Genomic DNA, 12,750 nt, shown 5'->3' with positions numbered 1-12,750 from the left:
CAGCTCCCCATTTTTCTCTTGTATATCTTAGCATCTTTTGCCAAAGGATATTACGTGCAAATATGACCAAAACAGCAATAATGTGATGCAAAGAAAAGTTGGATAAACAATATTAATAATGGATTGACACGGTCACATTAGGATTCATTTTTAACGTTCCAATAATGGCTGGAGCTGGTGGTACTTCGAATATACACCACATCCTACAGAAGTGTTTCCACTTTTTTTTTTTTGGTTTTTTTTTATGGTTTCGCTTGTTTAGCTAAATGGGACGTGAACCGAATGAAGCTGCCACTCTGCACACAAGACGTGTCCATTTCGCAAAGAACTCTGCTTAACGCTTCGCTGTGTGCTTTTTGACCACGCTGCGAGCATGACTTTGCAGTCTAATGACCAGCATACACTGGTTTACTTTCTGAGAAGAGCGCCTGCCTGCCACCATTTCTCCACTTGAATGTTGCCAAGCAGGCTCTTAGATGATGGATTTTCAAGGTGCATCTAGGCTAGGGCCTCACCTCTCTGCAAAAAAAAAAACAAAGCTGCAAGGTAGACTCACATCTGCCTTTCTTGAGGAAAAACATACGCGAATAGCACTTGGGAGGGCAAAACAATCCTAAATATTTGTTTACTGACATGGAATGTGTTCTTGACAGACAGTTTCATGCAACTTTGTTTTGTTTTTAGTCATCTAGTTTGTGTAAAAAAAAAAAAAAATTATATATATATATATATATAATTACACAAATACGATCTATTGTACATCATTATCGTCTTACATTCGTGTTATGCCAAGGTTAAGCTGTTTAAATTGTATTTATTGTAAAATTGTACTCGACTTTAAATTTATTTAAAAAAAAAAAGTCATGTTTCAAAGATTAAGGTAATTAGCATCACATAATGCAATCGTAATCAAAGATAAATCCCTTCATCAGACAAGGTGCTTACAATTGAGTCAATAAGTGTCAGTGTTCAAAATGGGTGAAGTGTCTCTTCCAGCCAAACGCAAATAGAAAAAAACTTTTTTGATGAAATTACGGACCATAGATAATGAAATTTTTCGAGACCTTCTTGCTCTTATCCATTGTCGCTCTTGTTCATGTTGATCAGTATTTTTGTTCTGTTGATTTTTGGTTTTCCGTGTTTCCTATTTGGTTTTGTGTATTTTGGGGTTTTGCTGTCTCTTTGCTTTTGCAAGTGTTTTTTTTTTGTTCTAGTTTTTTTTTGTTTTTATAGCTTTTTGTCAACAGAGATTTCTGTTTTGTAATTTGTCCTTAGTTGTTCCTGAAATAAATATTTTTGTTAAGGATTTTGTGTCTACATTTGTGGGATCCCATCACAAAACAATTCATCGATGAGGATGAGCCTTACAGTTTGTCAACGTTCCCACTCTTTTGTTGCTCTCATCATTTTCTTTGATAACATTTTGCAGCCATAAAATTCAAAATGAGAAAATATTTGAAAAAAAACCCCAATCATGTTCATCAGTTTGAACAATAAATTTTTCCCTTTGCAGTGCATCCAGTTGAGTATAGGTCGAAAATGATTTGCACATCATTGCGTTCTGTTTTGATTTACATTGTATGCATCAGCCCAATTTCATTGGAATTGGGGTTTGTATGCAAATGTTGGAGGCTGCCCGGTGGTCCAGTGGTGAGCACGTTGACTTCACAGTGCAGAGGTACCGGGTTCAATTCCAGCTCCGGCCTCCCTGTGTGGAGTTTGCATGTTCTCCCCGTGCCTGCGTGGGTTTTCTCCGGGTACTGCGGTTTCCTCCCAGATTCCAAAAACATGCATGGCAGGCTGATTGAACACTTGAAATTGTCCGTAGGTGTGAGTGTGAGCGCAGATGGTTGTTCGTCTGTGCCCTGCGATTGGCTGGCAACCGGTTCAGGGTGTCCCCCGCCTACTGCCCGAAGACAGCTGGGATAGGCTCCAGCACCCCCCGCGACCCTTGTGAGGATAAAGCACATCGGAAAATGGATGGATGGATGTAAATGTAATGGACTGCAACAACAGTAATGGGCAAGCTTGATAATGAATTGCATTATGCTAACAAAATGGAAAGTTGAGTTAAAGCGGTTCTTGAATTTTCTGGGGAATAATTTCCCTCACCGTTATTTGCTTACATCACTTTCCCAATACGTAATCACATTTGCACCATATATGTATTTGTCAGCCGAGGTTTAGTATTCCCCATCCATCTCAGTGCACACAAGGTTTGCAATGACCGTGTTGTGCAACAAAGTGAATCTAATAAACGCTACAATAAATATGGACGAGACGCCGGCGTCCTCATCACTCTGAGGTGACATCTGCGCCTTGTTTACTGACACCTTCTGCTCCCGCTCAACCTATTGTGTCACCCAGCAGCTATATTTCAGAATAAAAGTGGGCACATTAGCGGTATACAGGCGCACAGACGTTTCCGATAAATCAGCTTTCTCTTGCCCACGAGCCCATTTGCAGCAATGTACCCAATTAGCTTTTGTGTCGCACATCCTGCTGGGGCCTCGCAAACCTCCCTGCAAGCGTATTAGTTTCAATGCTAGCGAGTCCAAACTCGTTAGCCTCCCGCAGGGTATTCTTTGGAAAATGAAACTTCTTTCTTTTTTTTTTTTTTCCAACCTCGTATAATTCATAGAAGGACGTAGGACTTATTAACATGATGGCGGGCAGCGGTACAATCCCAATTAAGTCATCAGAACGGTCATTAGGATCATTGTAAGAGAAAGCATGTGCATCTTGACAGCTGTTTGGTTAAAAGTATCTCATGTATGCATTTATAAAAGTCAGCCCAGTTAAAAATACATCTGGCATTCAGGAGCCGCCAGGTGCTGAAGGAGACGTCTTCTTTTTTTTTTCATGTGGCATCCTTGACATTCGACTCATGCCGAGGCTGCTTCACATGGATTTGCAATCGCCGCTGCGGCAAGTCCACATGTTCGATGTCTAGTTGACATTTGATAACACACAGATAGCATCATGTGCACCGCTGGTAGCCTGAGCTCAGCTTCTTCATTGACATGCATCAGACAAGCCTCCACCTGTTCGGTGAGATGGCTGAATATGTAGATGATGGATTCTCTGGCCGAGTCCAGCTGGCGCTTCTTGAACGGGACCAAAGCTGGAGTTGAACAAATAAAAGGCCAGCGTTGTCGCACTTCTCGGTTTCGTCTCTCAACAAAACATGTGGACATGATGGGATGTGATGAGAGGTGGACTCAGGAGGCGGAAACTGTTTTTGGTCTTGGGTGCCTTCCAGATGAAGTCTTGGCTCATGTCAGCTGGGAAATGGAGTGACAATTTGGGAATTCCACGGTATGTCCCGCTCTTCCAGAAACAAGGCGGAGACAGTTCATTAAAATCGGCCTCAAAAGAGAGAGACAGGAAGTGACTGTCACCAGAGGATCTTTTATCAACAAAGATTGCGCAACCTTTCAAGCCCGGTTGTGTTATTGCAGCGGCCCGTTCTACTTAAAACAGAATCATCACATCACATGAGTCCTGCATCTCGGCCCTGAAGGTTTTGAAAAAGAACTCGGTTCTTAGACTGCGACAAGGAGGATATATTTAGCCACAGATCCGTCAAATAACAATGAACAAGTCTTGGATTTGCCTGCAGATGTGCTGATGACTCAGTTGATGCTTTCTTGCGAGTGTGTTGAATTCGAGACGCTTCAAAGTTGGTACTGAAGCATCAAATAAGTCTAAAAATATTCGGCGAAAACGAAACCAAGTTTAATTGGAGCTCTCTGGAAAGGCCGACGGCGAAAGGTGGGCTAAAACGTGATGCGTTCTGCACTGACCTCAGGACCGAATGAGTGCGACGCCTCCTGCCCCAAAGCCTGTTCTAAAAATAGCTCGCCAATGACGGGACATTGTAATTTCCTTGGAATGTGGTCGACAATTGAAATCGTAAACATTTGCCGAGATCTGGAGCGACAAAGTGTTGTTTGAGTGACATTTATTTGTTTCCTACTTGGTTCGAATTATTGGGAGAACCCTAAGCGCGATTTGTGTTTTCACAAAGATGAATATAATCAATTATGATCACGTAATTCAAGAAAATTTATTTCAGAAGCGTGTATCAAACTAGTAGTGCTTTGCAGTCGTTAGTATGCAAGAAGTAGCTTTCGGTTTTGAAAATGTTGGAGCAGTTCAGAATCAATCTCATTGTGTCGCGTTCATTTGGATTTCTAGGTCAGTCGTATCGTGATGCATCAAGCTTCAGACGACCACGAAAGCAATTAGTCTGAACTTTGTCAGTGTGAGCCCAAACCGCACTTTGTGTGTTTCTGGGCTTACATATTTAGATCTACCTAACCCAGATTTCCATCATGACAAAATGCTCTTGACCATGACACAATGTAACTGTGTCACTGGACACAATAAGGGTGAGCGTAAACAAAAGGCACAGATATTACCGCATCACCCTTTCCTGTTAGATAACGCCGGTGAAGAATCATATATTGTATCATTTGTTGAGTCTCTGAATGAAAAAGGCAGACGGGGAGACAGGCTGTGCAGAGAAGCTAACGGTGTGTGCAATTAGCAGAGGTGTCGAAAGGGGAAAGTGAAAAAGATGGAACAACTGAGGCAAAAGTCAGCCACCGCGCGACTGTCCAAGTCACAATTGATTTGTAATGAGGTTAATTTTAAAAGTCGTTGGCAGTATAAATGGCTGCGAAAAAAAATAATAATCTCAGACTGGATGGAAATTTAAAACTCAAAAAATTTTGAATAATAACGGAATTCTAAAACAGTTGTATTGAGTGAAGATTGCACCAATGGATTATGTCATGAAACCTGCATTTAGAGTTACTCTTAATTTTGTAATACTCACTAGTCAACTTCTAATGTCAATTTTCATTCCCATATGAAATAGAGATAATGAATTCATTCCATCCATCCATTGTCTTCTTCCTGTGTCCTGCTCCCACTTTGGGCATTTTTTAAAAACAAGTATATTTCATTCTATTGTTATTCAACAGAAGAAGTGTATGTGAGCACCTCACTACCAATGATGTTGGTAACATCCATTCATCCATTTTCTGATCCGCTTCATCCTCACAAGGGCTGCGGGGGGTGCTGGAGCCTCTCCCAGCTGTCTTCGGCTAGTAGGCGTGGGACATCCTGAACCGGTTGCCAGCCAATCGCAGGGCGCACAGAGACGAACAACCATCTGCGCAACAGACTCATACCTAGGGACAATTTAGAGTGTTCCATTAACCTGCCATGCATGTTTTGGGAATGTGGGAGGAAACCCGAGTACCCGGAGAAAACCCATATAAACATGCAAACCACACACGAGAAGGCCGTAGCTGGGATGGAACAACACGATCTCTGCACTGTGAGGTCGACGCGCTAACCACTGGACCACCGGGCCTTTTGCTAACATGTTACTTGTAAATGTGCACATCTTCCAGTAACGGCTCATCTATCAGATTACTTTTACCAGTCACGTAATCAGACTGTAGTTTCTCTTCAAAATATCACAAACAAGTAAAATCATCCACCTTCGGGTTCCAGCAGTGAGAAAGAATTGACAAGACTTCTTTAGCTCTCTTGTGAGCTTTCACGCGCGTGTTGCGCGTGCATTAAAACTTTTGATGGTAATTTTAGAACACATATGAAAGTTAAACTGTAGTATCTGCAGCTTGAACATTGCGAGGCGTTGTGGGAGTCTTCAACTTCAATTTTCGGTATTAGGGAGTGAACTATGTAAACACCAATGGAGAGAGAGCGAAAGATAGAGAGAGAGAGAGAGAGAGAGAGAGAGAGAGAGAGAGAGAGAGAGAGAGAGAGAGAGAGTTTTCAAGTTGGAAATACAAGTCACTATTTTGAGTTTGCGTCGGCCTCAAACAACAGCACGCTGTGATGTCGACAGGGGGATTATCCTGTCAAACAAACAAAACAAAAAAATCTTCGATCTTAAAGAAAAAGTCCTGAAAGATTGTTTGACTGCAGGAGGTCCCCAAATATAATTGTTTAAAAACAATGCGCATTGTCTATATGGAATCTTGCCACATTAAATAATTCAAATAAAAGATATTTAATTATTTTTAGGTCTAAAAAGATTTTTTTTGTAAACAAAATATATATTTTATTAACAAATCAAGTCGCCCATTTATGTTTAGTGGAATCCAGAAAAGACTCATTCTTTTTACAAATAAAAATAGTTATCGTGAGTCTATTTTATTTTATTTGTCATAAAAACCATCGTTAACATTTATTTTAACGTCACTGTTGAAAATTCACTTCCAATAAAGTGGCAAAAGCGGGCGTCATTGTTGTGGCAAAACAGGGTTGTCGATATCTGATGAAAGTAACTATTCAAGTAACTTTTACTCTTTTTAAAGCAAGTAATCAGCACAGAAACTAAGTTACTTTTTCAGGGGACCTGCTGCAACACTAATCATAACCGTTTTAGACTAAATTGGATCCGAAACGGTTTGACGACAGAAGCAGAGATCAAGAAAAAGAAAGGCGGAGTTTTGTTCTGCTTTATGGGAAATTGGCTCCGACACCTTTGACGAGTCCCTTTTTTCTGTCACCCGACTGTTTCCTTTCCTGAAATTCTGTGAGCACCATCCTTCTGAAACTCTTTTTATGCTAAAAATATCTTTTTTTTCCAGTAGGTTGGCTCAAACATAAGACTTGAATCAGTCGGTATTTATCTGAGTCTTACCAAGGAAAAAAAAAAAAAAATGTTCATTCATCATTTGCTGTTGACCTGTCAAGCATGTTTGATACGGACAGGAGGTGAACTTTCGCTGTCATTTAATTGTTTTGTGATGGGCAATGTAATGAGGACGATTGAATATCACATAAATTCAGATCATGACACAAAATGAAGCATCTCGTGTGTGTTTTTGTGTCAAAACACAGCCACACAACAGCCTATCTATCGCCTTTTAATTTCAGTTCTTCTCCTTTATATCATTGAAAAAAAAAATCCTATAGCATAATTAGGAATTCTGAATCAGGAGGATGACACATCTCGACTCACACCAAACGTTGTGTTCATGGATTGATTCAAATATGTTGAGTAAGTGGAGCCGAATAAGAGATGAACTTAACATAAGGCAATCTGGGTTCTTGAACTAGCCACTATGCAGACAAGCATCTTTTTTTTTTTTTTCGGGGGGGGAGTCCTCAGCAGTACCCAAAGAAATAAGCTCCTGCTGACCCCGTGTGAAATTAATTTAGACAACTGGGGTAATATCCTCCCAGATATTTCATGCGGCTGCGGCGTGGATGAGAGTCTCCTCATCATCTCACTGCTCGTGCCGCGCGCGCATTGGCTGGGAGTTGTGATGTCACAGAGTGGCCCGCCCTATAAAACGGCCCGCTCCCACACAAGCGTCAGATCAACTGAGAGCTATCCCACACATAAGCAAGCAGACGCTTCACAAGCTTACCAGGAAATAACCCAGCACCAGCCCGCCGGATAACATCCCACCATGTGCCGAGGACTTGAACTGTTGCCAATCACCTGCCTGGAGAGGTCAGCCATGACAAATGACGGCACGCTGGGCTCCGTCCATGTGCGCTTTGTTTTTGCTTTCCTAATTTGACATGTTTGTTTCATTCTCTCTTTGTCACCGCAGGGCGAAGGAGCTGAAAGCTCTTTTTGGAGGTTTGCTGCACAAGTCGGATCACAGCATCCCCGTGCAGCCCAAAAAAAGTGAGACTCACAAGTAAGGGCGCTCTATACCTTCTTTTGAGATATGCTTTGGCCTGAAAAGGATTTGTTGATTCAATGGTGAACTTGCATGGAAAATATTGTTTGACTATTTCACTGATGTTTCGCCTTTTTCTTGCAGTGTTGATGAGCGCCTGAAATGGAAGGACTCGTTTGAAAAATTGCTGTCCAGTCAAAGTAAGTGCAGCTCGACTTTCACTGGTCATATTAAAAATCAAATTAAAACAACAGAAATGAATTGATGGGGGGGGGGGGGACACAAAAGCACAAATTGCAGGTTACAAAAAAGGAAATAGATTTATTGAGTAGTCAGAAGGGGTGTAAAATATCGAAAACACACTAAAAAAGAAAGAAATAAATAAACAAGACAAGACAAGAAATAAAATATGCCCGGACTCTTTAGAAGGGGGGGGAAATAAAAAGTCACAAACATAAACTGGTTTGAAATAGGGCAGGATACAAAACGATAATTGAAAGGAAGCGATTACTACAAAATAAGAGCAAATATGACAACACGAAAGACGGGACCAAAAACTCAAACGAAGTGACATGACAAAAGTTGTTTTATGGCATGTGGGAATGGTAAACTATGGATTATTTGGTTCTAAGAATAAGGCAATAAAACGATTTGCTGTTCAGCAGTTCTGTGCCATCCTTGAATGCTTATGTTTTGGTTTATTGTTTATTCGATCATCATACAATAATATCTTCCACAATACACACATTATGACAATCAACAGTCACACTGATTCGGTGCGACTAGTTTACAAATGTAAGTCAAAACAAAATAATTACAATTACAAAAAAAGCTACAAGCTTTAAAATTTGTTTTTGAAGTTTGAAGTACTTTGAAATTAATATTTTGTATCATTCCAGTATTTAAATCCAACAACAGAAACACCTCTCACTATAATTCCTTGAAGAGCTTTTTTCTACAAATCGCTCTTTATTCACATTGACACTCTGGAATGATAAAGAACTTTTGCATGAAGTGTGTAGAAGAGATTGTGTCTCAATCTTCATGACATTTGATTTTCGAAAAAGTGGGTCAGTACGGGCATACAAAAAGAGTCTTCTTCATAACAGTTATTGGCCTTGTTTGCAAAACACGCTTTCTTTTTTTTGTTTTGAGAGTACAGATCACGAGTTTTTTTAAATCATGATAACTGGTTTTAAAATAATGATTCCATTCAATTTAGGTGGGGTTTTTTCTCGAGTTTGCGGCACTGCCAGCATTTTGCCCACATTTTGTCATTGGCTAGCCAGCTCCGCAATGTCATACAAAACAAAACAAAAGCTGCTCTCACGATAATGCCGCTCCCTTCTCAGAATTGCTCTCAGAGAGCTATTAAGCTAGCGCCGTGTTATTATGGTTATTACGACGCTTTTGGAACTGCGCCGCATCATTCTGAGAGGTGCCTTGAATATTTTAGCATTGCTCCTCAGATGGAAGAGGAGACAAATAGTAGATTCACCTCTCAGGGTGATGCGGCGCAATTTCATCTTTGTCGAGGCGGATGATAGACAGCTGTTAATTGCGCCGGTCTAACGTTGCAGCTTTTGGTGACAAAAGGCCTCGCTGACTTTCATCCTCTCCTCTTCGCAGATGGTTTGTGTCTATTCAGAGCTTTCCTCGTGTCCGAATTCAGTGAGGAGAATATTGCCTTCTACTTAGCGTGTGAGGACTACAGGACTACGAAGCCCTCGAAAATGTCCGTCAAGGCCAAGCAAATCTTTGATGAATTCATCAGCACCGATGCGCCCCGAGAGGTAAGAGATGGCCGCCCCCCCGGAATTGACACATGCGTTCGGGGTGAGGAAAAGGTCATTGATTGTTGACTCCCTATCACAGGTAAACCTCGACCACGTGACGAAAGCCATCACCAAAGAGAACGTGGAGCGGCCCACCCAGTCGTGTTTCGATCTGGCCCAAGCTAAAATTTACACTCTGATGGAGAAGGACTGCTACCCCCGTTTCCTCAAGTCCTTGAGCCAGCAGAGCGGACAAGACCGGCTAAGCGACTTTATCAAGAGCTGCGCAGCGAGCGGCCGGCAGATGTGATCCTTCCAGCGGAGGAGATGAATACGCTCATGACGCCTATAGCCGTAAGGTTCACAACGAATACCTGAGCCGAGGAGTCATGCCCGGGGGGTTCAGCAGACTGGAGTCCAAGCCCAAGGACATGAAGCTGTGAGGACGCACAACGAGTTGCCCGTGAGAGACATCTGAACAAGTCCCCACGCAAAGAACGATGGCCACAGCAGCATATGATGAAGACATCGTCTTGTGTTCATTTATTTATTCTCTTGGAAGTATTTGTTTATTTATAATGAAAATAATGAATGTTTGCTTTAGACCTGTTTGGTCAATGTATCTTTTTGAATGTGTAAAAGTGAAATGAAATTCACCGAATAAATGGAGGCAGAAATGTCTCTGGAATGTTCCCATTTGCTAATTCGGGCGTGGCCTCTTTAGTTCCACTTGACAAGTAGGAGACCAAATGACGAATGTTTTAGCCAAGGACTGGAAGAGAATAGCGCGTCCACACGTTGTTCTTGTGTGACACTCTGCATCAAAATGAGCATAAATTAATTTTCACAAGTCTGGTGTGGCAGACCAAGTTGCCTCACCCCCAACTCATCTGACAATTTGGGAACACAAAGTCGAAAATGGTCGCATAATCCAACGATTTGGTGAATTTGGTAGATGCGCTGCTCCTCACTGGCCGTTTCTGCCTCACCCCAGCAACGCATCTGCAAAAAGTAGACTCGATTTTTGACTCGAGCATGTCTAATACGAAGTGCGATGTTGACTGAGGAAGGCAGGAGCTGAGATCCCAAATCCAAATCTCAAAACTGTGGAGCAGATGTGCTGTCAACTTTTCGAGTTTTATGCTAGGCTTCTAAACGAGGTGATATAACAATATAGCGAGAAAAAAAAAAAACGACTTACAATTTATAACACATTGAAACTATCTTCATTTTATTCTGAAAAAAAATGCTATTTGGAGGTTTTCTTTGACATTTTATGATACTACGAGAATTAAATATACTTAAATATGATCATTAACAATGCAAGGGGAAAGTCAAGTACGTAAACGTTTTCACGTGATGCTGAGATATGCTTTGGCCTGAAAAGGATTTGTTGATTGAATGTTGAACTTGCATGGAAAATATTTGTTTGACTGTTTCACTGATGTTTCAAAAGTCAAGTACGTAAACGTTTTCACGTGATGCTTGGTGAGTTGAAGCATTGGGTCCTTTTTTTTTTTCATTAGAATTACAGTTTTGTTACATGACCACTTTCACCCCACAAAGCGGGTCATTAAAAACACAATGGAAGAGAAAATTCCTTATTGTGGGATTACAGATCCCGAAGCGAATTCATCACTAGTATTTGTATAAATGCTTTTGCAACGATATTTTACAAAGATTAGACACCTCACCGTAATGACTTCCACCGAGAAATAGGAGGGAAAGAAATAACATATGGGTGTTTACTGAAGTATTTCGAAAATGGCGCTGAGCTCATCCCAGCGTCAACATTCGAGGTGTTAGAGGAGGGAGCCATGACACCAGCAAGACAATGAGTCACCAATTGAACCCCGCACAGGCGAATTTGTCTTCTACCTTAGAAGCCACTCACTGGGTTGAGTCAGCGGCGCTTTGTCAATAAGTCTCTTTCTTTCATTGTGCTTCAGAGAAAGCCTCATGCGGGTAACCGCCTCGGAGGCGCACGTCTCCGCTCGGCCGGGCTCCCACGCGCGCAAGACTGCCAAGGTAAAATGCTGTTCAAATAATCAAGCCCTGAGGAGGCAGAGGCGCAGTCATTAACACCGGTCCTACCCTCCTGGAAAAAGACTCCCCTCTACAACCTCTTAGTCATTTTTCACACGCACACGCGCACACACACACACACACACACACACACACACACACACACACACACACACACACACACACAGAGGAAAATATGATTGTAAATTATCACTCACTGTTACTTTGCCGGATCTATTCTGTACATTACAATGCCGTAATGATTAGGGGGGTGCGCCTAAAAATGTTGATGTGGTTTTCTCAAATGAGCTGCTTGAAATATTGCTGCCTTATGCATCCATGTGTGTAAAAAAAAAAAAAATTGAGTTGCTGGGTGGGCATCTTTCCAATAAGAGACCATTCGTAGCCTCGAAACCAGAGGTGCAATTTGTTACAAGCACACTTCCATTTGAAGGCGGAGCGTTGTGATTTGGTTCAATATCGTACGGCTCGGTCCGAGAGGGAATGAACAAATGAGTTTTGGTTTGTCATGTGACATACAATCGAATGAACTTGTCAATACTGTCAATGTGGCATTTACTTCCAAAAGTATATCCCTTCCAAGATATTCTAATAAATCAAAATGATGTCCTGATTTTAATCGTCCCCAGTCAGCAAAATTGGTCTGGCCCAGCTCTGGCGCGGACACGGCACGACACTCGGCCCGCAAATTATGAACATACCGCAATGAATGACGGTCCTGCAGTGGCCCGGGTCTGGCATCCATGATCCGGGCCGCATTCGGCCCGGATCTGAGCCGCATTGTATAACCATATCCGGCCCTACTCCGGCCCGACGCCGGGCCAGAACAGGTTCCTTATATCAGCCTTAATTCAACCTCAACTAAGCCACATCTTTCATGAGCCATATTTGACCCACATTTAAAAAAAAAAGTCTCAAAAACAACTGTTATAAAAATATGTTTATTGTCATAATTTGCGAACCTCACATATAACTCCACATACACTGGAAAAATGCACTTTTCTTTATTTAACAGTGAACACAAAGTCCAAATTGGGATGCAGCTTCCTCTTGAACAGTATTTTTCTATCCATCATTGTTGCGCTCTCCATGCACTCTTTTCTTCTCATGCTTTCCTTCCTGTCACCATCCCGATCAGGAGCCAGATGTAGCCATCTTGTGACATGAATTTCCTGGTCTGAGGCCCAAGACGTCAAGGTGTTAGGTCTCACAGCTCCTGTTAGAACTGTAAGAAAACAAGAATGGAT

The 12,750-nt window shown here is 41.8% G+C and overlaps 1 protein-coding gene across 1 annotated transcript; it reads left to right on the top strand.

Moving 5' to 3' along the window:
• The first annotated feature begins 7,378 nt into the window (after positions 1-7,378).
• rgs5b (regulator of G protein signaling 5b) lies at positions 7,379-10,161 on the top strand. Its single transcript, XM_019878818.1, has 5 exons — positions 7,379-7,507; positions 7,611-7,700; positions 7,827-7,882; positions 9,312-9,475; positions 9,558-10,161. The coding sequence occupies exons 1-5, from the start codon at positions 7,464-7,466 to the stop codon at positions 9,765-9,767; spliced, it is 564 nt and encodes a 187-aa protein (XP_019734377.1). The 5' UTR covers positions 7,379-7,463; the 3' UTR covers positions 9,768-10,161.
• The last annotated feature ends 2,589 nt before the right edge of the window (positions 10,162-12,750 follow it).

The sequence above is a fragment of the Hippocampus comes genome, unplaced genomic scaffold (genome assembly GCF_001891065.2).
Source record: "Hippocampus comes isolate QL1 unplaced genomic scaffold, H_comes_QL1_v1.1 scaffold85, whole genome shotgun sequence".
Classification (NCBI taxonomy): Eukaryota; Metazoa; Chordata; class Actinopteri; order Syngnathiformes; family Syngnathidae; genus Hippocampus; species Hippocampus comes.
The sequence above is the reverse complement of the archived record's forward strand: the minus strand, read 5'-3'. Positions and strand labels throughout refer to the sequence as shown.

What these genes read in the sequence shown, in the direction of transcription:
- rgs5b (XM_019878818.1), top strand. Translation starts at nt 7,464, where the DNA reads ATGTGCCGAGGACTTGAACTGTTGCCAATCACCTGCCTGGAGAG. An exon ending in AAAATTGCTGTCCAGTCAAA is followed by an intron (nt 7,883 to 9,311) that starts GTAAGTGCAGCT and finishes TCCTCTTCGCAG; the next exon opens with ATGGTTTGTGTCTATTCAGA. An exon ending in GCACCGATGCGCCCCGAGAG is followed by an intron (nt 9,476 to 9,557) that starts GTAAGAGATGGC and finishes TCCCTATCACAG; the next exon opens with GTAAACCTCGACCACGTGAC.